Source organism: Lissotriton vulgaris, chromosome 8 (assembly GCF_964263255.1).
Source record: "Lissotriton vulgaris chromosome 8, aLisVul1.2, whole genome shotgun sequence".
NCBI lineage: Eukaryota > Metazoa > Chordata > Amphibia > Caudata > Salamandridae > Lissotriton > Lissotriton vulgaris.
The window spans coordinates 1,189,776,206-1,189,803,682 of NC_141696.1; the positions used below are offsets into that span (position 1 = coordinate 1,189,776,206).

Sequence of the window (27,477 nt, forward strand, 5' to 3'; positions counted from 1 at the left end):
AGCAGGACGAGGACGAGGACGGACGTGCCCTGACGGACGGACAAGATAAGGAAATAAAGAAGTACCTCCCTACACGATCTGTGTCCTGTGTGGTTCCTGCATGCTGCGCACCGCAATACACGACGTCTGGCGACGAAGGGTGGTTGGAAAAAGTGACACCATTGCGTTCGAAAGCGCACGGGACCACGGGATCAGCATAGCGGACGCTGCTGACGCAAGGAGCTACACGGGAGCCCACCCCGATAAGCGTCCAACAAAAAGAAGCAACAACGTGCGGTAAGAGGAGCCACGGGGAGCAGCGGCAGCGCCGGAGAGAGAAGGAAGATCGCGCTAATAAAGTCGAGCGCGTAGTATCGCGAGAGCGGTCACATCTCGGCGGCCATACTGGAAAGAGGCAGAAAGGACCAATAGAAACGCGGCCACAGCAAGTCGGCCATTTTAAGGTCAGGCGAAAGCGAGATTTCGATCGCGAAATCTCGCCAGAAGCAAGGCGGACATTTTGTGGGGGACAAAAGAAAAAAAAAGTGCAACAGAAACAAAGGGCAGCCATCAGAAAGGCAGGCAAAACAATAAAAAGAGCACCAAAGAGACTGAAAAAAGGAACAACACTGTCACCATAAGACAAGAGTACAAAAGAGAGAAATAAAGAGGAAAGACATCAATATAAAATAGCTCGAAATAAAAGAGTTTAAAAAAAAAAAAAAAAAAAAAGGAGACAAAGGTGCAAAGAGAAATGCCAGAAACAAAGTCACAGAGTGCACAATACCGCAGACCGGTGCGTTTCACTGTATCGGAGCCACAAGTGGGCATCCGGTGGGAAAAATGGATCATAAAATTTGAACGATACATGAAGGCGACCGACGTGGTGGACGAAAAAAAAATAGATCTATTCCTAAACCTAGTGGGGGATGAGGTGGATGACCTCCTCATAACACTGCCACAGAGTGAATTAGAAACCTACGAGAAATTAATAAAGTGTCTAACGGCCAAGTTCGACCCCCAAAGAAACGTCGACTTTGAGAGATATTCTTTTCACATGGCATATCAGCAGCCAGAAGAGTCAATGGATGACTTTGCAACAAGGCTGAGAAAGCTAGTAGCACATTGCGAATTTGAAAAATACGACAATGAACAGGCACTTCGCCTCAAACTGATAGAAGGCTGCCGAGACACGGAATTTCGCACAAGACTACTAAAAGAACCGATCACCCTAGAAAAAATTCTAGATCTAGCGAGGGCAGAAGCAAGAGCAATGATACAAGCGAAACAGATGGACCGAAAGGGAGAACAAATACATAGAATGTCAGACACAAGCAAGAAAGGGAACTGGAAAGGAGGACACAGGGAACAAGCGGCGAAGAAACAAAGTTCCCAATGCTATAGGTGCGGTCTGGAATTCCCTCACAGAGGACCATGCCCAGCATTCGGTCAAACATGCAGAAAATGCAACAGAAGCAACCATTTTTAGAAAAAAGCAGCGTAGCGGAAAAATAACCGCCGCAGCGATGCGGTTAAAGAACGGACAATATGTGCTCCTATGGTTAGAGTAAAGGGTAATAGCACAAAAAAAATATATATTCTTTTTCGTCATAAAAAAACCTTGGCAAAGCCAGTTTCTGTTGTCTGGATGGAGTTAGTCCTATCGTAGAACATTAGTACTCTCTTGATATTCAAGCATGTGTAATAGTGTTCCGGCCAGAGGGACTGGGTGCAGGAAGAAGATGACCAACTTGATCGTCTGTTTTACATGAAAATGGGAAACCTCCTTTAGTAAAAACTTTGAATTTGTCCTCAAAAACCACTCTATCGCTTTATGCTTGAAGAAATGGTTTTTCATCTGTCAGTGCTTGCAGATCACGATTCTACAGAGAGACGTGAAAGTGGTGGGGCATTATTAAATACATTTAAAGAACAAGTTACTTACCTTCAGTAACGATATATCTGTAAGAGAAAAAAAGTAGATTAGCTATAGATTCCTAAGCAAACCAGTGACAGCAGGCCTGACATTGCAGGCTGCAGGAGCAGTGCTAACTACTTGAACTTGACTGTGTCATTACCATGGGCGTCACAGTCAAATGTATGTATGTATGTATGTATGTATGGCACATTTGTAAAGCGCAACTGTCACCCAACGGGTATCCTGGCGCTGTGATCTTTCAAGGCCTGAAACACAAACATTACTTTAACAGCCAACTACAGTATCCCTGGGACGAGGGGAGTTTTTAGTCCCTTTTTAAAAGAGGAGAGATCTCCCAAGCTTCTAACAGACAATGGCAGTTCATTCCATAGCCTGGATGCCTTGTAGCCAAAAGAACGGCCACCCATCCGTATCTTCCGGATCTTGGGAACTACCACTAGGTATGCTGAGGCGGAGCGAAGAGATCTAGTAGGGGTGTACCAGGAGAACAACTCCTGCAAAGACATCGGTCCCAGACCTTGAAGAGCCCGAAAAACCAAACACAGAGCTTTAAATTCAACACGTTGGGAAATAGGCAGCCAATGAAGATCCTTGAGTGCTGCTGAAGAAGAGTCGAGGTGCCGGCGGGAAAGTGCCAACTTAGCGGCAAAATTCTGCACCCGCTGCAGTTTGCCCAACAAGATGACGGGTGCCCCCAGAAGCAGTGCGTTGCAGTAATCGAGTCTGCTTAAGATGATGCTACGCACTACTTCTGGTCTGGAATGGGCCGGGAGCAGGGGAAGGATCTTCCGCAGGGTGCGCAGCAGCACCATACAGGTGGACACTGTTTTGTTTACGAAACCATCCAGTTGTAAATTGGGTTCCATCGTCACTCCCAGGTTTCGAACGGAGTCTGCCGCCGCTACCGTGCCCTGAAAGGAAGAGGGCCAAAAATCTTGTGGTAAAGTTCGAGGGATACGGTCTGCCGAGCAGTGCAGCACCTCGGTTTTAGAGCTGTTTAACTGTAAAGAGTTGTTACCCAGCCATTCCGCCGTAGTGACCATACAGTGGTGAAAGGTCTCCTGTGACACTGCATTCTTACCCTCAAAAGAGAAGATAAGTTGTGTGTCATCAGCGTAGTTGGTGACTGCAATGCCAAAAGATTTAATTAGCTTGACCAGGGGGCGGAGGTAGAGGTTAAAAAGAATGGGACTGACGGCCGAACCCTGGGGTACGCCCTGCCCAACCCTTTTGATGGTGGACTTGAAGGGAGGCAGGGCAACCACCTGATGTCTGTTGGCAAGGTATGAGACCAGCCAGTCCAGGGCCAGGCCCGACACTCCGGCCTCCTCCAATCTCCTGATCAAGATGGCATGGCTGACCGTGTCGAACGCTGCCGACATGTCGAGCAGCACTAAAAATGCTGCTCGACCTTGGTCGGCACGCGAACGAAGGTCATTCAAGACAGTCACCAAAGCTGATTCAGTTCCATGGGCTGGTCTAAAACCAAACTGCGCCGCATCCAGACTCTCATTGGTCTCCAAAAAACTGGGCAGATGTTTTGTAACCAGTTTTTCCAAGATTTTGATCGGAAAATGGAGCAATGAGATAGGTCTGTAATTTGCTGGACACAAGGGGTCCAGCGATTCCTTCTTCAGCAGCGGAGAAACTACCGCAAGCTTCCAGCTATCCGGGACCTGGGCAGAGCCAAGGGACTGGCAACAAATTGCGTGGAGGGGAGGAAAGAGCTCATCCCTGAACAGCTTCCAAAATTTGTGCGGAAGCGCATCAAGGGGAGAGCCTGAAGATACTCCATCCGCTAGAGCACAGAATTCCACGAAAGAAGGAAGAGGAAAACTATACAACCGGGCTTTCCCGGCCTCCATCTTTAATAAAGATGGTGATGCAACCACGGGTGCCGGGAGGCTCAATTTACTCAAAATAGTCGCGATCTTATCCTCGAAGGCCTTAGCCAACGAGTCGCTTAGTAATTGAGAGGCTGGAATAGCTGTTGTAACACAGGCCGGGCGTGCCAGATCTTTAACAATTTTAAACAAGGCCTGGGCTTTATTTGAGGCTGACAATAAAGTCTCCTATAAGAACCTAGCTTTAGCGCATTTGATCTGCGACTTATAAACCGCCAGTTCTTGTTTAAAGAGGAGTTTGTCAGGCTCAAGATACTGTTTCCTCCATACCCGCTCAGCGCGCTTGCACTGAAGTTTAAGCTGAAGAAGCTCCCTCGAAAACCAGGGCATGGCGATTTTGGTTCTATCTCGCGTTTTCCTCAGCGGGGCCAAATTATCTAGAGAGGCATTGATTCGCTGGGTGAGAGAGTTGTAACTTTCATCCGCATTGCCTCCCAGCCTAAAGGTTCCGGGGAGCAGATTCGGCAGACTAGCATGTTTCAGAAGCCTCGACCATTGTCTACCAATCTTAACAGTTTCCGTGCTACTGTTCTTTAAGCAGCCTACTGGGAAAGCTATAGAAAAAGGGACAAGGGCATGGTCCGTCCATGCACTTTAACATATGTCAGGAACACCCTAAGGTAGGCCTCCTCAGCCGAAGAGGCAGGATTCAGTATATTAAAGGTCAGTACATAGAAGTGCAAGCCTATTTGTCCCTATAGTGGTGTTCCCAATTGGAAACTACTAAGGGCCAGATGTAGGTCGCCCAATACCGGTCGGTAACGGCCGAAATTACCGAATTTCAGGCGTTACCGACCGGTATTGGGCTTTTCAGATGTAGGTGGCATTTTTTGTAGGATTCGGTATTTTACCGAATCGGTAATTTACGGATTCGGTAAAATACCGAATTCTTAACATACCAATTCGGTAAATTACCGAATCGAGGATGTAGGGAGCACTCAAGTTAGTGCATTCCTCAGTTAAGGATTCGTTATTTACCACCAACTAGAAGTTGATGGTAAATAATGAAAACCATTGAAAAATCATTTTTTTTGCTTTTCCAATAGTGCCATGTTGCAGACATACATACCCTTAGAACATGTATGTCTGCAACATGTGCACCCATACACAATTGAGGGGTGCAACAGGGTGTCAAAGAGACACCCTGCCACCCTTCAATGTTTCCCCCTTTTACCGAATCGGTATTTACGGATTCGGTAATTGACATTCATTCCTATGGGCCTCCAGGCTCATAGGAATGAATGGCCTACATCTGGCCCTAAGTATCAGCGGTCCATGGGACCACCCAGGCATTCTCGAGGATGGCAGCTCTATTAAGGTACCCCTGAAATATGTCATGTGTGGCATCAAACAATGTGCCCTCTCACCCCTGACATGAATGATGTGCCCTGGGTGATGTGGCAGGTACCCAGGTGGCTATCTTAGAGGTTGCCCCTGCTTCTCTCTGCTCTGGCTGGCAAGACTGCATTTCCTGCACCTGCTGCCAATGCCAAGACAGGATTCTGACTTTTTGCCAGGCAGTGGAATCACTCCCAAGAGTCATAAACAAAGGATTGGGCAGGAAGGCGGTCCCACCTCCCTCCTCCCAAGCAGGCTAGTGAAGTGATACATCGAAGGGGTTAGCTTCAAAGGCTACATCACCTCTGATATGCATATGGCTGACTCCCAGTAGAGGGAACAGCACTCCCCATGCCCCAGGCACATATGCACCTGGACAGGCGGGAAATTAGTAAGTCAAGAAGGTGTACACCCCCAGAAGGCTAGCCACACCTCAAGGGTGAGCAGCCTTGTCTGTACACTAAAATTCGATTTCTGCCATCTGTAAAGTGGCAGAATAGAGTGTTATGGGTAGAAAAAGTGACCTACACTCCTGGATGTGGTCACCTTAGGGGCAGGCTAGCTGCAGGGACTAGCAGGCCATTGGCTACTAGCGTCCACACCCCTAACTCCCCTAAATGTAAGATTTAAGGGACCCCCTGACACCAGATCCTCAGATCTGACCAACTTGAGTCAAGGAAGGAGACCAAGAGGAGATCTGTGTCACCGACAACAGGAATTTGCCCACAGCACCAAAGCGAAAGAGGGATACTTTGACCCTGTGGCAAAACACTTGGAACCTCTTCCTTGTTTAAAACTCGGCACTCCTTGAGGGACCCCTGTGGAAGCCAGAGGCAACCTCAGACTCCCCTGGACTAGTCGCATTAGTCCCCTGCACACTGCAGGTAAAAAAACTCACCAGAGCCAAAGAATCGCTGGCCATCAGGCATCCGAGGGATCGCCCAAATCCATCTGGTCCAGTGCATTGTGGGAGTTGTAGTTTTACCTGCAACACATTTTCAGACTGCTACCACACACCCTAGGCCCCAGTGAAGGGCCAGGACCTTTTTGCTGTATTTACAACTATCAAGGCTTGTTGGTCACTAGTCCAGTAACCAACATCTTTATCCAATGCTGCATTAAGAGGAAATTCCATCCGACCTTCGATCAATGTCAGCAACCACTCCGTTGTTGTCTTTTTGCATGTTTTCCCCCCACAGCACTGGTAAAGTGGTAAAAGCATCTGTCCCGCAGCTCAGGTTCAGCACCAGGGCAACTCTGCAGCCGGTCTCCACTAACCAGGTGAAACTGAACTGACTGTTGTGGCTTGGTCCTGGCGCCCACATCCCCTTTAACCTGCAATGGTCCAATGCAGCAAAACCTGCAAGTGACCGATTGTTAATAGTGGGTTTCCCATTGACCGCAAGGTTACATTTTAACTGTATTATTTTGCATTGATTTTCAATTACTTCTAAAATCTATAACTCAGGTTATATGCATGCTAATCCATTTGTTTTGGTGTCTAAATTAAGATAGAATGACACTTAATTTTTATAAATTGGTGTAGGATTTCTCTCGAGTCGTGTCAATTACTTATTGCCCTTGTTGGTACTCTGAAATGCTGAACACATGCTGCTCTAGTACCTGCTCTTTGCCACTCTACCAGGCCAGAGCGAAGGATTTATTAGTCTGAATACAAGGACCATCTTTGGGGTATTGTGACATGGTGATGATTAACCTTCAAACCGCAGAATACCACACTTTCCTACAACAGACTTCTAGAGTCAACTGTTGGGGGTCGGGATGTTTGAAATGATTCTGATGCTCAGTCGGGAGATTTGGTGTCAGCCGCAGACTTTTGTGAGGAAGAGAAGACATTTCCAGAAGCACTGAATGCCACAGCTTTCTTCCGCATGTTGTTGCCAGCTGAATGAAGGTCATCAGTACTTACCTCACTATTTTCACAATGTATGGAATCAACGGTGGTGGAGGAAAAGCGTAGGCACATATCCCTGGCCAATTCACCCATAGAGCACTGTCCTTCGACTGTGATAGAGGGAGCATGGGGGCAAAGTTTGGCATTTTACATGGTGGCAAACAAATCGACTGTGTGAGATCCAAATTTGTGAAAGTAGAAATGAAGTACTTAGGTATTTATCTCCCTTTCATGGACTTATTGATGTGCCCTGCTTAAAAGGTCTGCACTACTGCCCACTCCCGCAGGGGCTCTCCTAGACGCGGATTGTGAATCAGAATGGCCCAATGCAAAATCGATGAGTGAGCCCTCACCCCCTCCTGCTTTTGTATGTAATACATTGCTGTTACGATGTTTGTTTTTATTATAATTGGTTTGCCTCAAATAAGTGTGTAAAATGTTCTGAGTGCTAATTGCATTGCTGTGCACTTCAGATAATGGATGTGACACCCCTGCTGTTCTTATGTCGAGTTACTGTGACCGTTATGTAGCTGAGATGAGCTCTCCACCACATGAGTAAGGGGTTAGTGGTAATGGTCCTGTGAAGCCGAGGGTCCAAAAATTGCCCGACTAGCAACACATTTTGGGCATTCCATCAAAGGAGAGTGCACTGGGGTCTGGGTTCTACCAATACTAGATCTTCACATTGACTCTCTGCTTGTGGATTGTTGCCATTGTCTCGCTAGACCCTTGTAGAGGACGTATGTTAAGTCTAAGTTGTGTCATTATTGTCATACATGAAGCTCTTATGTCCAAACGGTTTCATTACCATCCTTACCGTCAGAAGATGAGGTTATGAGGTTTCTGAAAAAGAGGCAACAGCCTTTTAAATGTCACCACCCTCTCTTGGTTTGGGTAGGATTTCCATATGACAGAATTTAACACAGCTCATAAAAAGTTTGAATCTGCTGGCGCAAGAGGTGTGACCTTTTGGCATGGAGTATGAACCCTATTGCGTATAGTAACGTTTCTACCTTAGTGTGTGCTAGGCATTGCTCTCGGCCATCGCTCTTTATCAGCTAATTGTCCAGGTTAAGGAATGATGTGAATGGTATTTCTGTGCAACTACTACCACTAGACATTTGGTAAATACACTTAGGGCTGCTGCGACCCCCAAAGGGAAGATTTGTACAATTCATAGTGTTAGTGGTGATGCCTAGATTTATGGGGGTGTGGAAATATGTGCCATTCAGGTTGCGGGTCGCCATGTGATCCCTGTGCAGAGCAGTGGAATGACATCCTGCAGGGTGGCCATTTTGAAGTAATTTGACAGGTTGTAGCAGTTCCAGGGCATGAGGTCTAGAATAAGCCACAGAGATCAATCCATTTTGAAATTGAGGAAGCACAAGAAGTAGACACTTTGGCCCCCATAGTGAGGGGCATCAGCTCAATGACACCATTGCTGAGGGGCACTTGTACTTCCTGGTTTCTGAGAGACTCGGTCAAGCCAGCGTGGGTGGGTCCTGAGTTTCATGGCCCTTAATTAGAGGTTTTCCTGAAGATGAGGGGGTCCCTCAGGGTCAAAAGGTATCTGGGACTGAAGCCGGACCTGAAGGTTGATGCCTCTTTTGGCTCGACTCAGGGCTCAAAGCCTGACTCTCTCACGAGCAGTTCTCAGTCTAGACACAAGAACGCTTTCCAGGTTGATCCTTGAGTGTGTGTGGAGGAATGGAGGCTCTATGAGTTGTGTTTGTCTAGGATCTGTGATCTGGTGTAATGGAAGTTCCTCCTCTTCGAACTCCAATTCAGTGGAGGACAAGACCTCGGCTTCAGTCTCCATACATCTGCTGGATACCTGAAGGGCCATCCTCTTCTTGTGTGGTGCCCTCGATATCCTTGGGTCTGAAAAGGTTTGGGGTCTCGACACTGCATCTTGTGGTAGGCCTAATGGTGTCTAAGTCTGCAATGGACAGTCTTTTTATACTTCTCCACCTTACAAGCCGAGCAGGTTGACTCCACAGGTTCTGGAGTCTGGCAGATGTTACAGACTTGATGATGGTTGGACCATGGAAATTCGCTGTTGATTTTAGGGCAAAATTGAAAGAGTGTTTTGTTCATAATACCCACCCCCAACATTGATTCTCGTTCCAACACAATTTCACCAAAGCAGTTCCAAATTGAATCCTATGCAGTCACCAATACAGAAGAAAGTCCTCTGTATCTGGGGCTGAATTCTTGACGACTGGCACCAATGGTCGCAGTGAAGTTTTCAATGGTACAGAGCTGTAAGTAGAACTTCTGAACCAATCGCAGGAAAAAACAATCTGAGGCCATGCCTTTGTCCTTGTGAATCATGGGCTTGAAGAGGATTCAAAACCTATCTTCTGACTAAAACTTCTTCAAAGAAAAACAACTTGCACAATCTTGCGCTACTAGACAAGAGAAGTACACTGAGCATGCCTATCTACAGCCATACAAATTACAAACATTATTCTTCAAGGCACTGTTCGGAGTAAATTCAGTCTATAATTTTATTGTAATGAACCAATCCTGAACGATACTATCTCCCATATTGCTTTGAGATCAGTGCACTATGAAGCAATCACAAGTGGTACCGCGGGGCTGACTACATTTGTGATAGAATAATACTATATACGGACCTGAGGATCGGGGTTCGAGTCTCGGTAACAACGCCAAACATCCTGTGATTCTGGGCAAATCACTTAATCTCCCCGTCCCTAACAAAAATGAATGTGTGTCCTCATGTAACGTAATTGGTGCTATGTAAAGCGCTCTGATACCCGATTCGGTTTGGGTTAAGTTCGCGCTATAAAACTCTGCAAAAAATGTGTGTACATGTTTAGCAACTACTTTTACTATGCGGTCAGCATCCACTCATGCTACGCCATCAGCTAACATGCACTCTTCCATTCAGCACACATTGCTGAATTCTAGAGATGTTTGCCCATCCATGAACTAAAATGACAATGCTTCAAGGCATGAAGATGGCTGTACCTCTAAGATCTACAGATGGCAAAGCTAGCAAGCACTAGAGGTAACTTCACATCCAAGCAATAGAATTTCCAGAGCTAACAAACACCAGATATGGCAGCATTTGCACAACAAAAAAGCAAAGTCCACAAAGCACAAACATCATAGAGACGGGTGACCTTGCAGGCACTAAAGATAGCTGAACTCAAACACTCTGAGGGACAAGAGAGAGCTGCATCCGGAGGCACTAGAGAGGGCTGCACCAAGAGATACTAGATAGGACTGCACTTCGAGAATATTGAACAATTGGCAACTCTGCATTTCACCCTTCCTTGTCCCACAGTGGCAGATCAGGGACACTCAAAAGTTGCTGAAATCCCGTTGTAGGGGCGCAAGCATGGGGCAGCTTGCTACGAATACCTGCATGCATATTGAAGGCACTTTCAGGCGTATTGCAGCCAGCCAAAGTTCCTGGCCAAAGGTCCAAAAGTCATCAGTCAGAAGCCAGAGATGATGGATATAAAATTCATCCTTCCTTGTGTATGTGAAACTTGGATGGAACATAACTCTTCTTGCTCACAGGTGACAGGAAGAACCAGCTGACCAAGAAAGTTTGTGTGAAGGCACCAAAGATAAGGCACCTTCAAAATGCCCACAACTACTCCCTAGCTGTGCTTTGAAGAGTAAAAGTGAAAGGAGAAAATTGCCAGAGGTCAGGAAAAAGTGTCAACCACAGCATATTGGTTGGAGGGCTACAACTGAAGGTTTATATCAAATCTCCTATGAGAATGGGATGGCTAATGGTAAACTGAATGCCAGATTACAAAATTAAGTTTTATATGTTTAGGCTGCTTGGGGCATCAGTCTGGACCGGTGAGGGCAATGTTTGTGAGGAAAGACAAAATCCAGATGCATAAATGGACTTGCTGGTGGAAATCCATATATCTGGGGTTGTGGAGGAGAGGAAGAGGCTATGCTAAATGCCCACAGTGAAAGACAAGAATTGGTAAGGGGCAAAGGTGTAATATCTACACTAATTGTAAGTCTTTCCAAATAGAGTAAAGAGCAGATCCAAGCGCAGGGAGTCTAAGGAACTGCAAAGGGTAAGGGACTGGAAGTGAAAGTATGGGTAGCTGGGTACGCAATGGTGATAAAGACCAGCATTGCAGCCACCTCTTTGGACCATGGATATAGACGAGGGAGTCTTGCTCAACCCGAAGGGGAGCACTATTTTTTGTGAATGGATCCCACCAGGAAATGTTAGTAATACTCAGTACATGGGCAATAATGACATGTCGAATGAGACATCCTTGAGATATTCAGTCTCGCACTTTAAAATCTGATAGAGCACATCATAGAAACAGTGCTTTTAAGTACATGCTGCGAAAAACTGATACACTGACCCCATTCTTCTAGTCTAGCCCAACCACCTGGAATACAATGGCAATTGTCTCTACTCTAGAAGGACAAGGTTCACAGAGTACACTATCATCTGTATCTTCACCAGGAGCTATTAAAAGCTTGGGGGATATGAAATGGAGCGCAGGAGTGGATGGCAGAAGAGGAAGCCTGAGCCTATGACTCACTATTGATTCAGGGATGCCGGTAGACAGCTTCACTATGCTATCAAGTGACAAAGTTGTATTCCGCTAGCTGAATTATTCAATTTGCAACAATACCCTTTGTAGCCTTACAACTAAATGAATCAGTTAATTTAACAATTACCATCCATTAATTGCCACTTAATGTACCATATATGGTCCCAGATAAGTAATGTTTAGTACCAGCTACTCAGTGATGTTTGCTAGATCCTAAGATTAACAGTCTAGGTCTAGCATACATCTAAATCCAGCTATGAGCGATAAGTAAATATCATGCTGTAGCTTTGTATTGAAAGGAAAGCGACAGCAAGGTATCTGCATTTTTGAAAACATCATGACTTAATCACAACTGTTTCCCGAGGGCTGAACATCAACTTAATTGTTTCCAAAGCACTTTATGGTGAGGGTCTGTTACAAGAATATCATGGTCTAACTATCATCTGATAAAAATACAGTGGCCAATACACCATTCCAAAAATATTGACCCTTTCTAAGCAATAGTATGAAACCTAGACACAATGGTGCAATGTTTTTGAAAATTATATTTAAAAATGTAGGTCAAACAATACTTTTGTTATCAATATTCTGGCATACAACTGGTATGCAACTGATGGCAAGCATGTTTTGGAAAACAAAGAAAAATTAATAGAAAAGAATAGTGATTTGATTAGAAAGCTTACCTTGTCAATGAGTTTACCCGCGTGAAGACTGAGGCTATTGAAAAATATCTTTTTACTTAGCAAATGCATTTCTTCAATTGTGGTTAATAATGTTGATGCACTGGTTCCTACAATAGTACTGGAAAACAGACACAAATGAGGCAAACATTACTAAGAGAACAGAAGGAACTTCATTATGCCTTTTCATCATCAAATCATTAGTTGGTGAGCAAAAGGGGATACCTATACCTAACTTTTGATTTACTCTACCTATCAGCTCTAAATTGCTCTAGAATACATTATTAGCACTCCACATCGCAACAACACATGCAGAGTAACATTTCAATCCACTTGCCGATCATTATCTAGGGCTTAAAACTTAAAATCAGAGTAGTATTGAATTGCTCACTCGCTAGTTTCATAATGAGAATGGCTGTACTCAATACCCGTTTCTACTAGAAAATTGCATTTATTTAAGTTGTCCATTTTGTACTTGCCTTTGTTCCCTCTTCTAGAAGATTATTGCAACCCACAAGAACCCTGAGCAGCAACCATAACTAAAATAACAATAATAAACATAATAACAAAACAACTATAATAACAATAATTATTATTATTAAGACCATTTATAGCACACACCAGATACTTTACTGTCGCTTAAAATAAAAGGCGCAGTATTGTTCCCTATATCAATATGCCTGCAGGCTACAGCTCTGCCATAACTGATGAGCTACTTTAACAGCAAAAGAAAACATACACATTATTTTATTTGCTTTCCTAAACTACACATATTCTGGAAAAAAATACGTTATACAATAATAGCTTACCAAGTGTAGATATTTTAGAGGGTAAATACCTACATAAGCAGGTCAGCAATGTAAAAACCGACAGTCGTTGCTTTACCATTCGTACACTGTAAGCTCATCCATTCTTTTTCTTTTTAGGTCTGGCCTAGAGACAGCTGTAGCTGTTTTGCCAGCCTCATGTGAGCAAAATAATTCATCATACAAATACATACTTAAATATATAAGTAGAGAAGGTTTCAGTCAGCTCTCTTCAACCATTGGTCTGTTCTATCGTCATTTGCTTCTCCCACCACAACACACAACATGGGGCACTGGATTAGCCAACCTTAGCCTTTGGAACTTCTCAGTATGACGCCATTTTGCATGTGCACATTCACCTAAAACGAAGTGCACTTCACTGTAAAGGCTGACGGGCCAATCTATGTTTTCATTACAGCATTTATTTTTGCAATGAATAATTTTTAGGTCTAACCTGTAAGAGCATGCACTCTCCCTTGCAAGACTCTTGTAGTCAAGAATAGGCTGTTAGCTATAGGCATGTTCCACTGGAACATGCCTATAGCTTAACATTTGTTAGCATGATTGTCACTCTTCTTTGCTGCCTTTTCATTAGGTAGCGTTTGCTATGCGTCATTTTGCATTAGCCTTAATGTCCCTTGTCTACGATGAACAAATTACTTACTTTCAGTAATGCCTCATCTGGTAGAGACTATATCTACAATTGCACTGTATGAATGACATGGTGCACACCTTTCCTTTGCATGTTTTTTCTCATTTATTCCTCCGTATTCGCTTCCATTTGCGTGCTCCCCGGAATGCGTAGAGAGCCCAAAACCACACTGTTTACTTGAAATGCTCTGTATAGGAGCGGCATACCGCCCCTCTCCGGACGCACAGCTATGTTTTACTAGCATTACACAAATGCCAATGAACAGATGTATTTTTCTTCCAAGTTCGTTTATTTTATCAACGTAATCAAGAATTAATCTTTCCTTTCTGCTTTCTGCGCAAATCACAAGAGAGGCGCTTACGACTTCACCACAATTCTAAAAGGTACAGCATTGCTTGTATAGCTTTATCCTGCACCCCAAGGGCGTGCGTAACTTTGATCCACAATCATCAGTTTCATTTACCCAATGCATTTCGGGTCATTCTTCGACCCTTCGTCAGGGGTTTGATTATCTAAAATTAAAAACACATCATTTTAGAAGCTCGTTTTACCCAATATCTTTCATCATGTTATTTACACTGTGCTCCCCGTCCTCCCCAAATCAACGTTTTCCCGCTATTAAGCATAAACAATGCTACTCCTATGTGTCAGTACCAGTGCCTTCAAAGCAATTTTTCCCTTATGCATCTCCTCTACTTTAGAGGGAAAACGTTGATTTGGGGAGGACGGGGAGCACAGTGTAAATAACATGATGAAAGATATTGGGTAAAACGAGCTTCTAAAATGATGTGTTTTTAATTTTAGATAATCAAACCCCTGACGAAGGGTCGAAGAATGACCCGAAATGCATTGGGTAAATGAAACTGATGATTGTGGATCAAAGTTACGCACGCCCTCGGGGTGCAGGATAAAGCTTTACAAGCAATGCTGTACCTTTTAGAATTGTGGTGAAGTCGTAAGCGCCTCTCTTGTGATTTGCGCAGAAAGCAGAAAGGAAAGATTAATTCTTGATTACGTTGATAAAATAAACGAACTTGGAAGAAAAATACATCTGTTCATTGGCATTTGTGTAATGCTAGTAAAACATAGCTGTGCGTCCGGAGAGGGGCGGTATGCTGCTCCTATACAGAACATTTCAAGTAAACAGTGTGGTTTTGGGCAGTCGACGCATTCCGGGGAGCACGCAAATGGAAGCGAATACGGAGGAATAAATGAGAAAAAACATGCAAAGGAAAGGTGTGCACCATGTCATTCATACAGTGCAATTAAAGACTTTCGGCCCAAGTGGACAAGGAGCACCCGTTGGACTATTTTTGAAACTTTAAGAGGAAAAAAACGTCACAAGAGAGAGAATGGAATAACATTGGTTTACATCATGTTTTCAAAATATGAGGAACACATACTTGGAGAATGTTTTAGTTGTTAAACAATATTCTTTTAGTACACTTACTGTGGGGCATAGTGTTTTGAATATCGTGGGATGTTTAATCAACGTTTGAAGTGACATCTAAGGGTGGGCGGAGCAATAATGGTTGGTACTGAAGTTGTGGTAAATAAAATTACCGGACATAATTTCTATACATTAATAAAGAATAAGGATAGCTCATATAATGAGAGGCAGAGTCCGTGGTGTCCGAGTCAAAAGGGCTTTATTACAATGACTCGAGTCAGGGGAGAATCGGGCTCAAACAAATGAACCCGTCTATATGCGTTCCCAACAACGGTACTCACCGGGAAGCAAAACTGAAGGCCTCAGAAACTTGATACTGGACTGGACTGCTACGGCTTCTTGCTGCGCATGCGCCTCGGAACAGGTGGGCCTCGGGATACCTCGGACCTTGCTCTCTCGGCTTGGGCTCTGGTCGGGATAGTCCGCAATCCTCACCGCCTCGTGTGGATGCCTGGTCGCAGTCTCCGTCTCCTCCGTGGGCCTGAGGGAGTTGGCAGGAAAACCCGCTATCGTGTACACTACTTGGGGTCCGTCACGGCTACAGAAGGGGTCAGGGGGCTGCACCTACATCTCCGGCGTGTGGGGAAGGGGACAGTCCCTATTCGGGCGCCAAATTAATGTGGTAAATAAAATTACTGGACATAATTTCTATACATTAATAAAGAATAAGGATAGCTCATATAATGAGAGGCAGAGTCCGTGGTGTCCGAGTCAAAAGGGCTTTATTACAATGACTCGAGTCAGGGGAGAATCGGGTTCCATCACCTCTAAAGTTCAGGAAGGATATCCAACGTTTTATTCACATCACACATTATATATAGTAAAACCATACAATTACAATGGACAGAGAAGGCGGGGCGCTCCAGGCGGAGCAGAAGAAAGAAGGCATGAGAGGAGGCGTACACATGGGTGTGCACTCGATGAGTCATAGATGTGTCATAGGTGGGTGGATGCATAGAGGAGGTCTGCAGGGTCAGCAGAAACCTTTACCCTACATGTGCGCGCAACTGGTCATGACGTGGAATTGACGTGTAACTGGGGAGAGCTGGGGGGAGTTGACTTTAGCACTAGTAGAGGAGTCTGAAGTCTGGGATGTCAGAACGACCTGCACCTCTTGCATATCTGATATCTTGTGTTTGGAGGATGTATTGTCTGATGTAAAGGTCTCTCGAATAAAGGCCGTTCATCACTAAATGCTAGTGTGTACATATATTTCTTCGTGAATTACGTGGGGGCCATGGGTCTTCTATGGCAACAGGTTCAGTAAATCACTTGCATGGAGACAAGAAGGCTAGGCCCTATGCTCTGCACGCGGAATATGTTTACCTATTTCACTAGACTGGAATGTGTTTTTGCGGAGGCTGAACAGATAACTGTAGGCAAAACACCGTCTTGGCAGGCAGGCTAGGCCGGGCACCTCTCGACTGAGCAGGGAGTAAGGGAGAGGTCAGGGATGCATACCTAACTGCAGCTTTCAGAGTCAGAAGAGACTCGGAGCCATAATTCAGGGCCTGGCTCGGCTGTTCCACAAAAACGTGTGCTTCTCGATATTTAAACGTGTACCATGTAAATGTATTGGCAACGCAGGCCTCAATGCAGAATTAAAGTCTCATTCATGGAAGACCTGATAACTGACATGTTAACATAGAACGGAAATGCAGGGGCATTATTATTACAGGCACGGGATGGGAACTACACGATAACAGGGACATACATGGGGCATAGGTACATGGATAGGGTGCAAGTGGGGGACACACTCGCCACGTAAAATTTCATTTTCCTCAAAGTAGGTAACCAGCGTAGAATGAACGGTGCGGTTTATGTGTAAGATAATAGGTACTTAGGAATGAGGGAATGGTGCATTGTGGGCCAAGCAGTCAGGTACTGAGGTGGGAGGGAGAGAGAGAACGGAGGGTGACGTGACGAGTGAACGTTTAATTGTGAACAGGTGAGAGAGAAGGGCGGGCGGAGTATAACAAGGTAGATGCAACACATTTTAACGGTCAGTCAAACTAGGTTGGAGGCAAGAGGCACAGGACAGATGACGGCGCGTATAGTGTGAAAGGTATGACACTAATAGAAATAGCGATCTAGTTTTCGAACGTTGGAATTTTTGAACTATGTGATAATAGGGGGAACATACGATAAGGTACTGCCCAGAGGGATCAGGGGAGAGGTTCACGTCATGAAAGCCAGGGACAACTTTAGAGGAGATGCATAAGGGAAAAATTGCTTTGAAGGCACTGGTACTGACACATAGGAGTAGCATTGTTTATGCTTAATAGCGGGAAAACGTTGATTTGGGGAGGACGGGCAGCACAGTGAAAATAACATGATGAAAGATATTGGGTAAAACGAGCTTCTAAAATGATGTGTTTTTAATTTTAGATAATCAAACCCCTGACGAAGGGTCGAAGAATGACCCGAAATGCATTGGGTAAATTAAACTGATGATTGTGGATCAAAGTTACGCACGCCCTCGGGGTGCAGGATAAAGCTATACAAGCAATGCTGTACCTTTTAGAATTGTGGTGAAGTCGTAAGCGCCTCTCTTGTGATTTGCGCAGAAAGCAGAAAGGAAAGATTAATTCTTGATTACGTTGATAAAACAAACGAACTTGGAAGAAAAATACATCTGTTCATTGGCATTTGTGTAATGCTAGTAAAACATAGCTGTGCGTCCGGAGAGGGGCGGTATGCCGCTCCTATACAGAGCATTTCAAGAGACTATATCTAGCCACATATTTCTTACTTTTGACATTTCCCATGCATCAGACTGGATTCAAAAGACTTTTCATGAGTAGTAACCTACATGTACCGGTAGTTGGGGTCAGTCGGCTCTGATCGTTAGCGGCGTTTTGCCGTAAGTGACGTATACGTCACCTTTATAGGCACCACCTCGACATGCTGATGTCAGTTACTTTTCATGACTTTTCACGCTAGAAGCCGGAGCCATTAAGAGCACTGACACTGGTGTATCCAAGCTAGTTCCCTAAAAGGGATCAGCCCTGATCCTAGAGATCTGTGGGGAGGGTGGGTGGATCAGTAAGGAATCTGCAGCTACATATAGTCCCTACCAGATAAGGTGTTCCCAAAGTTAAGTACCTTGGTCATCTAGAGACTTCTAGCCGCACATTCCTTAACTTTGAATAGATACCCAAGCAATACCATTACCGGTGGAGGGTCTGCGGACAAATTTAAACTAGGAAGTCCCGAAAGGAATGAACGGACAAAATGCCCATCCCTAAAGGGCCTGACTGTCCAGGTAGTAATGCTCAGTAAACGTGTGCAGAGAAGCTTGCATTGCTACCTGGAGGATGTCTAGGACTGAAACTCCATGTGTTAAGGCAGTGGCCACAGCTTTAGCTCTGGAGGAATGAGCAGGAGGCTGCTTCTTGGACAGAACATAGCAGATCTTGATGCAGAGAATGACCCATCTGGGATGGATGATTTTAGAGAGACTGCAGGGTTGGGCGGATGAACACAGAATCATAAGCGATGTGCAATATGGTTTACATAAAGGTTTAGGCACTATTGACCAGGGATTAAATTTATATATTTTACTGGAAAAATATTTAAAAACCAAAGGTGAAAGACTGTTTTTAACTTTTGTTGACTTAACGGCCGCGTTTGATTGCGTAACCCACAAAAAGCTATGGTTAATTTGAGGGGAACAGGGGGCAGACCCTGTTTTAATTTCCTTCCTAAGGCAGCTTTATTTGGGTGCTAGGGCCAGGGTGCGTTTCAGGCGGAATGGAGAATGTACACAAAGTTTTAAAGTTAAGAAGGGCGTTAGGCAAGGCTGCGTCCTTGCCCCCTTTCTATTTACTAAGTACTAAATAACCTAGAGGTGACATTGGTAAAGGAGTGCAGGGACTTACCATCAGCCGCCACCCGCCCTATCCCTGCGCTCATCTAAGCAGATAATGCGGTTCTCATGTGACGCACGCCCCTTGGCTTACAGAGGGTAGTTACCTCTTTCACAAACTTCATGTTTAAAATGGGTCTTACCATCAATTGCTCAAAAAAATTTGTTATGAATTTTGGCAATGGATCCAACAAAAAGAGTAACATCATATTTATTAACAATAAGGTAATTGAGCGCACAAAAACATTATCTTACCTAGGGCTTCTATTCGAACAAACAGGATCCTGGACCAGTGCTGTTGAATCCAGAAGGCTTCTGTTTAGCAAGTCACTGATGGCTTTAGTTAATTTTAGCAGAAAACTAGGAAAACGCCCTTCAGGGGAACTACTGCACGTATATAAGGGTAAATGTATTGCGGTTGCCACCTTTGGGGCGTTTCTAACGTTAATTCACTACAAATGGCAGAAAATATGTTTCTTAAACACCTTCTGTCCGTACCTGAAAGCACGTCCAATTTTATCTGTCACGCTGAACTCGGTCTACCCTATCTGGAGGACGTAATTAAAATCCAGCCCGTCCTCCTCTGGCACAGGGTTTGGACCACAGAAGAGTCAGCTTTTAATCGCCTCATTTTGAAAGACGCGATGGGCCTTGATGGAGTAAAAAGCATGAGATGGTTAGAATATGTCAAATCTTTCTTAGGCCATCAGGAATACTACAACAAACCAAATTCCATATACAGTGTCTCCAGAAAGGACCTAAAACCTAGTTGTATGAGATATTTGTGTGAAAAGAGAGCCATGATTGAAATGGATAAGTCTACAGTTCAATCCCACTACCTTATTTTGGCCTTTGAGCACACCCAGATATATATCTTGATGGTCACTAGTGACTACGATAGATTTCTGCTGACACGCTTCAGGTTAAACATCATTTTTGGTCATTAAGTTTTCAGAACTGAATGACTGGTCGAGAACGTTAAGTAAATGCCCGTGCGATGAACTTTCCGCACAATCCTCTATACACATTTTGTTTTTCTGCAAATTTTATCTTAGCCCTAGAAAAAGATGGATTATGCCTGTGCTTAAAAAACTAGGATTGAGGCAATGCTGCCCTGCATATTTGGCATTACATCTTTTGGACTGTGAATTCATAATTGCCTCTATTACTGCCTTTTTTTTTATATGGTTTTTAGATTGCGTAAATCAATTGTGATATAATCTGACTGCGTCAATAACTGTCTCTTATTATTTTTAAACTGTATAAACTATGAACTGTGCTTTTATGGAATGCTTTATCAAGTATACGAATAAAGTAATTTTGATTTGAATGACCCATCGAGAGATGGTCCATTTCTGCATTGCCCAACCATTCCTTGCACCAACATATCCCACGAAGAGTTGGTCGTCCACCCGGAACTCAGGTGTGCAGTCAAGGTAGAACAAAAAAGCTCTTTTTGGGTCCAGATGGTGAAGTCGCTCCTCTTCCTTAGAGAGATGTGAAAGAGCTTAGAAAGTGGGCAAGGTGACAGATTGGCCCACATGAAATGGTGTTACCACTTTCGGCAGGAAAGAGGCCCTAGGTTTGAAGCACCAGTTTGTCTGGATAAACTGAGAAGAATGATGGCTTAGAAGATAAAGCCTGCTGCTAACTCAACTCCCCATGTCGACATAATCACCACAAGAAAGCCTGTTTTGATGGTGAGCAGCCTGATGGGAGATTTGTGCAAATGCTCGGATCAAGAATATGAGAACCAAGTTGAGGTCCCACTGAGGCATGATGAATGGGAAAGGGAAAAGAAACGTACAAGATGCTTTCAAAAACCTATTTACAATAGGGGACTTGAAAAGGGAGAGCTGGTCTGGCAGCCACAAGAAGGCAGAACGGACAGAAAGACAACCCTTGATAGTGCCTAGGGCAAAGCCCTGCTGGGCAAGGTAAATAAGGAATAACAGTACCACAGGAAGAGGGGCAAAAAGGGGTCAATATGTTTGAATGAGCACCATGCCACAAGTTTTTTCAAATGGCAGATGTATACCATCTTCGTGGAGGGACACCTGGATGAAAGAATAAAGTTACAGACTTTAGGAGGAAGGTCGAAAGCTGTCAATTGTTGCCGCTCAAATTCCACGCAAGAAGGCTCAGAAGAAGATGGAGGACCCTCCCCTGCTGCTACCACAGAATATCCTACCGAATGGGCAGCCTGATCGAGAATCAAAACTCATGTTCAGAAGCTCGGGATACCAGTCTCTCTGTGCCCAGTCTGGAGCCACAACTTGGGCCCGGTTGTTCCTAATCTTCCTGAGAACACTGGGCAGGAGTGGTAAGAGCGGAAAAGCGTACAGGAGGCCTAGGCTCATTCGAGACGAAAAGTGTCTCCGAGCAACAGCAGCCTTGGAAACTCCGGCACGCAAAATTGCAGACATTGAGTGTCCTTGGCAGAGGTGAACAGATCCAACCAAGGCTCTCCAACCTCTGAAAGAGACCTTGTGTCAACTCCGGGTGGAGATGCTATGCATGATCCCCTAGGCATCGACTGCTGAATTCATCTGCCATGATGTCCAGGGAACTTGCCACGTGTTGAACCACCAGGGATATGCCCTGCTGTTCCAGCCATGCCCAGAGTCAAAGGGGTTCTTGACAAAGGATTCACAACCCCACCCTGCCCTGTTTGTTGCAGTGCCACTTGCCAGTGGTGTTGTCTGTGAACACCTGCACTAGCCCTCCCTTGATGGAGGGTAGAAAGGCTTTAAATGGCAGTTGAATTGCTCGGAGCTCCAGCATGTTGATATGGAGTCCGGATTCCACCGGAGACCAGAGTCCTCTGATCTCCATCTCTCCCAGGTGGCGGCCCATCCCAGGAGTTACACATTAGTCACTACTGGTAGATTAGGTTGGGGAAGCGCAAGGGGTGTGCCGCTGACCCAATCCCACAGTCAGTCTCACCGAAACCAAGGATTGAGGCTGAAACATCTGTATCATAGCCTAAATATCCTAGACTTACTGCTCGAAAGGATAAGCCCGAAACTGCACGGTGTCTAGAACAGCTCTGATGAAAGGTAGTATCTGAGAGGGAGTCAGGTGTGACTTTGGCTTGTTGATAGTGAACCTCAGCAAATGCAGGAGGTTCGCTATAGTTTGGAGGTGGCACACAACAGCCTGTGGCGAGCCCACCTTCAGCAGCCAGTTGGAGAGATAGGGGAAGATTGGCACCCTTGACCTGTGCAAATGAGTGAGACTACCGGATCACCTTGGTGAACACCCAAAGGGGTGCTGGTGAGGCCAAAATGGAGCGTGGTGAACTGAAAAGACTCATGGCCTACCGTAAACTGCAGGTATCGCCGATGGGCAGGCAGGATGAGGATGTGAAAATAGGCACCCTGCAAATCCAACGCTACCATTCAGTCTCCTGGGTCCAGGGCAGACAAGACCTAAACCAATGTGAGTATCTTGAACTCAGATCTAGAATAGGATTAAGACCTTTGTCCTTTTTTGGAAATCAGAAAGTAGCGGGAATAGCAACCACAGCCTACTTCTGGCACCAGAAACAACGGTAGGGGGAGAAAGCATGCCTGTGGTAATAAAAAAGTCCATGGAGCCAGGTATATAAAATAGGTTGGATTTATTGAAGCTTAGTTACAAGGTAAGTTCATTAGAAGATGATAGGTAGATGGAAATAACCCCACCAGGAGCAGCCTCCCTGCTGCCCAGCCAGCCTGCCATCAACTGACACTCTACACTCAAGCCAGGCACTCAAGCATTCCATGTCATCATCAGGCATTCCAACACTCATACTAGCTGAGCAACAGGGAAGACGCAGTCAGAGCAAGGAAAGACACAAGTCTATTATAACATATCCCCCTTCCTTAGGGAAACACAATGCCAAAGTGAAGGAGGCAAACACAAACATCAATTGCATTCTGAAAGAAAAGCATTTACAATGCAAAAGAAAACATTTACATTGTATTCTTAAAAAGTAAAGACATTGAGATTAGCCCCATCCTCCTCCCTTGGGGAAAACCCACAACACACAAGACCACCCAGAGCGGTGGAACAGAACTGGGGCACACACACCATCCCATAACCAACACGTAACAGCGTACACACCACCCTGTAGAACAGCACTGGGACACTCATCGCCCCACAACCTCCCTATGATCCATAATTGGGGCACTTAGCTCCCACAACCTCACTTCAAAAGGGTACTCACCACCCTAGGAACAGAACTGGGGCACTCAGCTCCCACAACCTCACCTCAAAAGGGTACTCGCCACCCTAGGAACAGAACTGGGGCACTCAGCTCCCACAACTTCACCTCAAAATGGTACTAACCACCCTAGGAACAGAACTGGGGCACTCAGCTCCCACAACCTCCCAGCAAAAGAGTACTCAACACCCTAGAAATAGAACTGGGACACTCAACACACCTCTCTATGACCCAGAACTTGGGCACTCACTGCCCGACAACTTACACATAACAGGGTACACACCACCCTGTGGAACAGACTTGGGACACTCACACCTGCCTAAAAACAAAACTGACCACTCCACAAACACCCCAACGCAACCGTATTGCAGCAATATTATAAACACATAGAAAGTCTCTTACTCCGGTGAGCGATCTCTCACCCGAGGTCATGACCCAAAACTCCATATGGGTGTTAACATTCAATGTAAAGTAGCACAGTGGCTCCCTCCTCTATTGTTCCAAATGAAGTTCAGGTTTCCGGTGAATGTGTAAAATATTCACCCTTATCAATGGAATAATGATCAAAATTTAAAAAAAGAGCAATTGATAGCTGAAGCGAGCCCCTCACACTGCCCACAGTTTTCCACAAGCCTTAAAATGCTGGTAAAAAAGAATTGAAAACAGTAATTGAATTTTTACATGGTGCTCTAAATTACCAAGAAACCGGTCCCAAATGCAGCTTAAATCTCCTGAAAGGCATTACCGGAGTCGAAATGGAGACTGCAGCAATCGCTCCTGAATGAATCTTTATTAAATGAACAACGCGGTTGGCAGGGCTGGATGCATCGGCATCGGGCCGGCGTCAGCGAAGGTCGGTGAGGAACGACCAGCACTGGTACAGATCCATAACCAGAACCTTGGGGGCCCATTGTGGCTGGAGCTGCCAGCATGGAACCGGATGAGGCCCCCACCAACCCTGGGGGGTATGAAGGCACGGCAGAGGGGTCTGGTTGCCCAAATATGAGAGGCATGGCCTCATAAATCTCTTTAATGTGAGCAGGGACCGCTTCAGCTCCTGGAAAACTAGGGAGGAGCGGAGTTGGCCCAGGCGCAGTTTCAGAAGAACCAGGCCACGAACACCGATGTTCCATCGTTGCGTTGGCCGACGGACAAGGAGTCGAACCGCACTTTGACTTCTTGTGTTTTTTGTGCCTCTCACCTGAATGCCCCAACGATTTCGAGTGGGATGAAAAGAACTTCAGACTCCAGGAACAATCCAGGGCCCTTCCTCTCAACTGAGACTATGACTTCTGTGGAGTCGCATGCCAGGATGCTAGCAGCTTCAGGGACCACTCCCTCAAAGCCTTGGGTCCCATGGAGCGTCAATTGGAGAACGACTTGGAGTCGTGGTTGCACTCCACACATCACAAACAAAGGATGTGTGGTTCCGTCACCGATATGGCATGGTGACAGACGCCACAGGGTTTTAAACCTGTTTTGCTCGATGACAACCTCAACACACCAGGAGGACAAAAAACATTAACAATATGCTGCATGAATCCTTTCAAAAACTGCCAGAGGGGTAGCTCTCCTCTCAGAACAGCACTGGCTGAAGCAGAAACGAAAGAACTGACTCAGCGTGCCAAGGTGGCGCCTATATAGGCGGCCCAGATGTCACTTCCAGCGAGGATGATAATGCAACAAGCCTACTGACGCCACTTACTATTGCGCATGACTACTACTAACGAAAAATCTCCCTGATTCAGTGTGACGCCTGGGAAAATTCAAAGGTAAGGAATCTGCTTGTAGAAGTCTCTATCAGATTGATGTCTTATTGGACGGCATTTGTCCATAATTGTAGCCTGTCAGCCAAAGGACAAAAGTTAATACCCACAATTGAGATTCCTTAACCTAAGTGTAAGGGAGGGAATTACTTGTGCTGTGTTCTCGACGGATGGACAGACAGATAAACATGGAACAAGCCTTCTTGCCAGGCTGACTGCTTCCCAAAAGAAATGAAAATGTGTGCAATTGGTTAATCAGCAAATGTAAAGGTTGTTGGGAGGCGTTTATTCTCTGAGTCACTTGAAGTTTCCTAATAATAAAGATATTTTATTTTGAGGTGGTACTGAAAGGTTGTTCCAAGCTGAGCTTTGGACTGTGTGCTTTTAATGGACAGATATAAAACAAATGGCACTAGGATTAATCTGCATATTACGGAAATGTATACTTTAGATGCACTTTTTACCTTTAACCTAAATGTATGTGTGCATTTAGTGGCAGCCTATATTATACTGAGTATTATGTACGTTTAAAATAATGGATTAAACTTTCCCTGAGCTTTCAGGAACCTCCTAGCACTAAAAATGCACAAACTAATTTTCCCTGCTGCACCAAACAGGATTTAATTCTGTGGGCCTCTGGTTTCACACATGCACATCTGTATTGATTGCATTAACCAATAAAGGTTTCAGAACATAAAATAGTGCATTTACCACTGATTAGTTTAAATGTATTTCTTTTTCAATTAAGGTGTGTGTTATTTTATATTCAGTCCTAATGGTGAAAGATCAACAAAATAGTTAGAGAATATTTTGCTCTAATTGGCCATGACTCTACAAAGGCCTCTGTGCTCACTAACCCCGTCTCCATGACAGTATCCATACTTTTTTAATGCTATTCAACCACTGCACTGAATAGCTTTGAGGTGAGTTGGCCAACAAATTAACTAGGAGAGCCGAACCAAAGGTCTGGCTCGGATCTACAGCCCGTGTACGAGCTTAGCCCTGAATGTTTGCAATGTAAATCATATACCGAACAATATGTAAAACATGCTGAAGAGGCTTCAAAAATCAAAATAATTGTATTTATTTAACATGTTAAGCATTGATGTTACCACATCACGCAATAATCTAGTCAAATACAATAGGTTAATGTACAATTGGTATTCGGAACTCACATATTTAAAAGTGCTTTCATATGTATTAATGAAGAAAAAAAATATTCTGCGAAGTCTTTGCCTAAGTTCACAAAATTTGAGCATGGAAGCAACTATTTATCTAGGTGTTTTATTTTAACTTTGTACAAATCAGCCAGGAAATGGGTTTTTGTCTTTCCTTGTGTTAAAACGTTGTTTTTATTTCTTTGCTCTTCGCTTTTCTGCAGTTTTTATATAACGAGAACTAGACCCAAAGGTACTGGAGCGCTTAACATGAGCAACACTTACATTACACAAGGTCACATTTATTGTTCATAGGCATGGGGAGATGAAGTGGTTTTCCCAGAATAACAGGATACTAAGCCAATGCCAAGACTCAAACCTGGTTCCCGAGTTCTAAAGTGGCCAGCCCTGGCCTATGCCACATCCTGGATGGAGGCAGGCAGAAGCCATATCATAGCTCAACTTTTTCTGGTGCTGAGCCAGGCTTCAGGTTTTCAGTAGCTCACCCACTTCTATAATAGCTATACTAATTCTAAACAGTCAGTGATATTAGCATATGGTGCCTGCCTTCTCTTACCTTCATTAATGAGCTTTTTTATATCATGTCAGATTCGTTTTTAGATACTGCGTAATCTGCATTTAGTTAACACAGTATAGTACTCATCTACCAGAATTGTACAGAAACACTGCCTTCTGGTTTTAAAGAGGATTGAGAAAAGGAAATTAAATAATTAGTCTGGATTGTTCCCCCATCATAACAATAATATTGGTCATGATGTAAAGGATACCAGATAATTGGTTCCATCCTGGTGTTGTCAAGAGGCATCGCAATGGAATGTTTTAAAGTTCATTCTTAGAAACGTTCACTTAAAATAAATGTCAATGCAATGTTGTGATCTAATGCACTAAACTGAAACACTACCATATGTTTTTCAAAAAGATTTTATTGGTGCATGCCAAAATAGGTTACATAGCATAATAGAAGCCGGGTGTCTAGCAAAAGATTCCATCGTACAAAGAACAGTGCTGGGCTATTTATGAAGAGTTAGCATACATAGTTTACAGTTTTCTATGTAACCAACGGTCCCTCCCCACTCCCTGCCCAGTTGCAGCTGCTTTAACGGTCAGCATAGGGAAGAAGAACAATTAACCCGTTGGTGCTTAGAAGAAGGGGTTCTAGTGGGCAAATCATGACAGTGTGTCAGAAATAGGCTTCCTTAGACCACTGCCTTCAGTTGAGGCCTTGAT

At 44.6% G+C, this 27,477-nt stretch overlaps 1 protein-coding gene across 1 annotated transcript in view; it reads right to left on the reverse strand.

The window, feature by feature from the left end:
• The window catches only part of COG6 (component of oligomeric golgi complex 6), a 585,234-nt gene that overhangs the window by 140,187 nt on the left and 417,570 nt on the right, over positions 1-27,477 (reverse strand). The window contains exon 13 of the mRNA XM_086935060.1: positions 12,327-12,444. Coding sequence (XP_086791186.1) covers positions 12,327-12,444 — 118 coding nt within the window. The remainder of the gene's footprint in view (positions 1-12,326; positions 12,445-27,477) is intronic.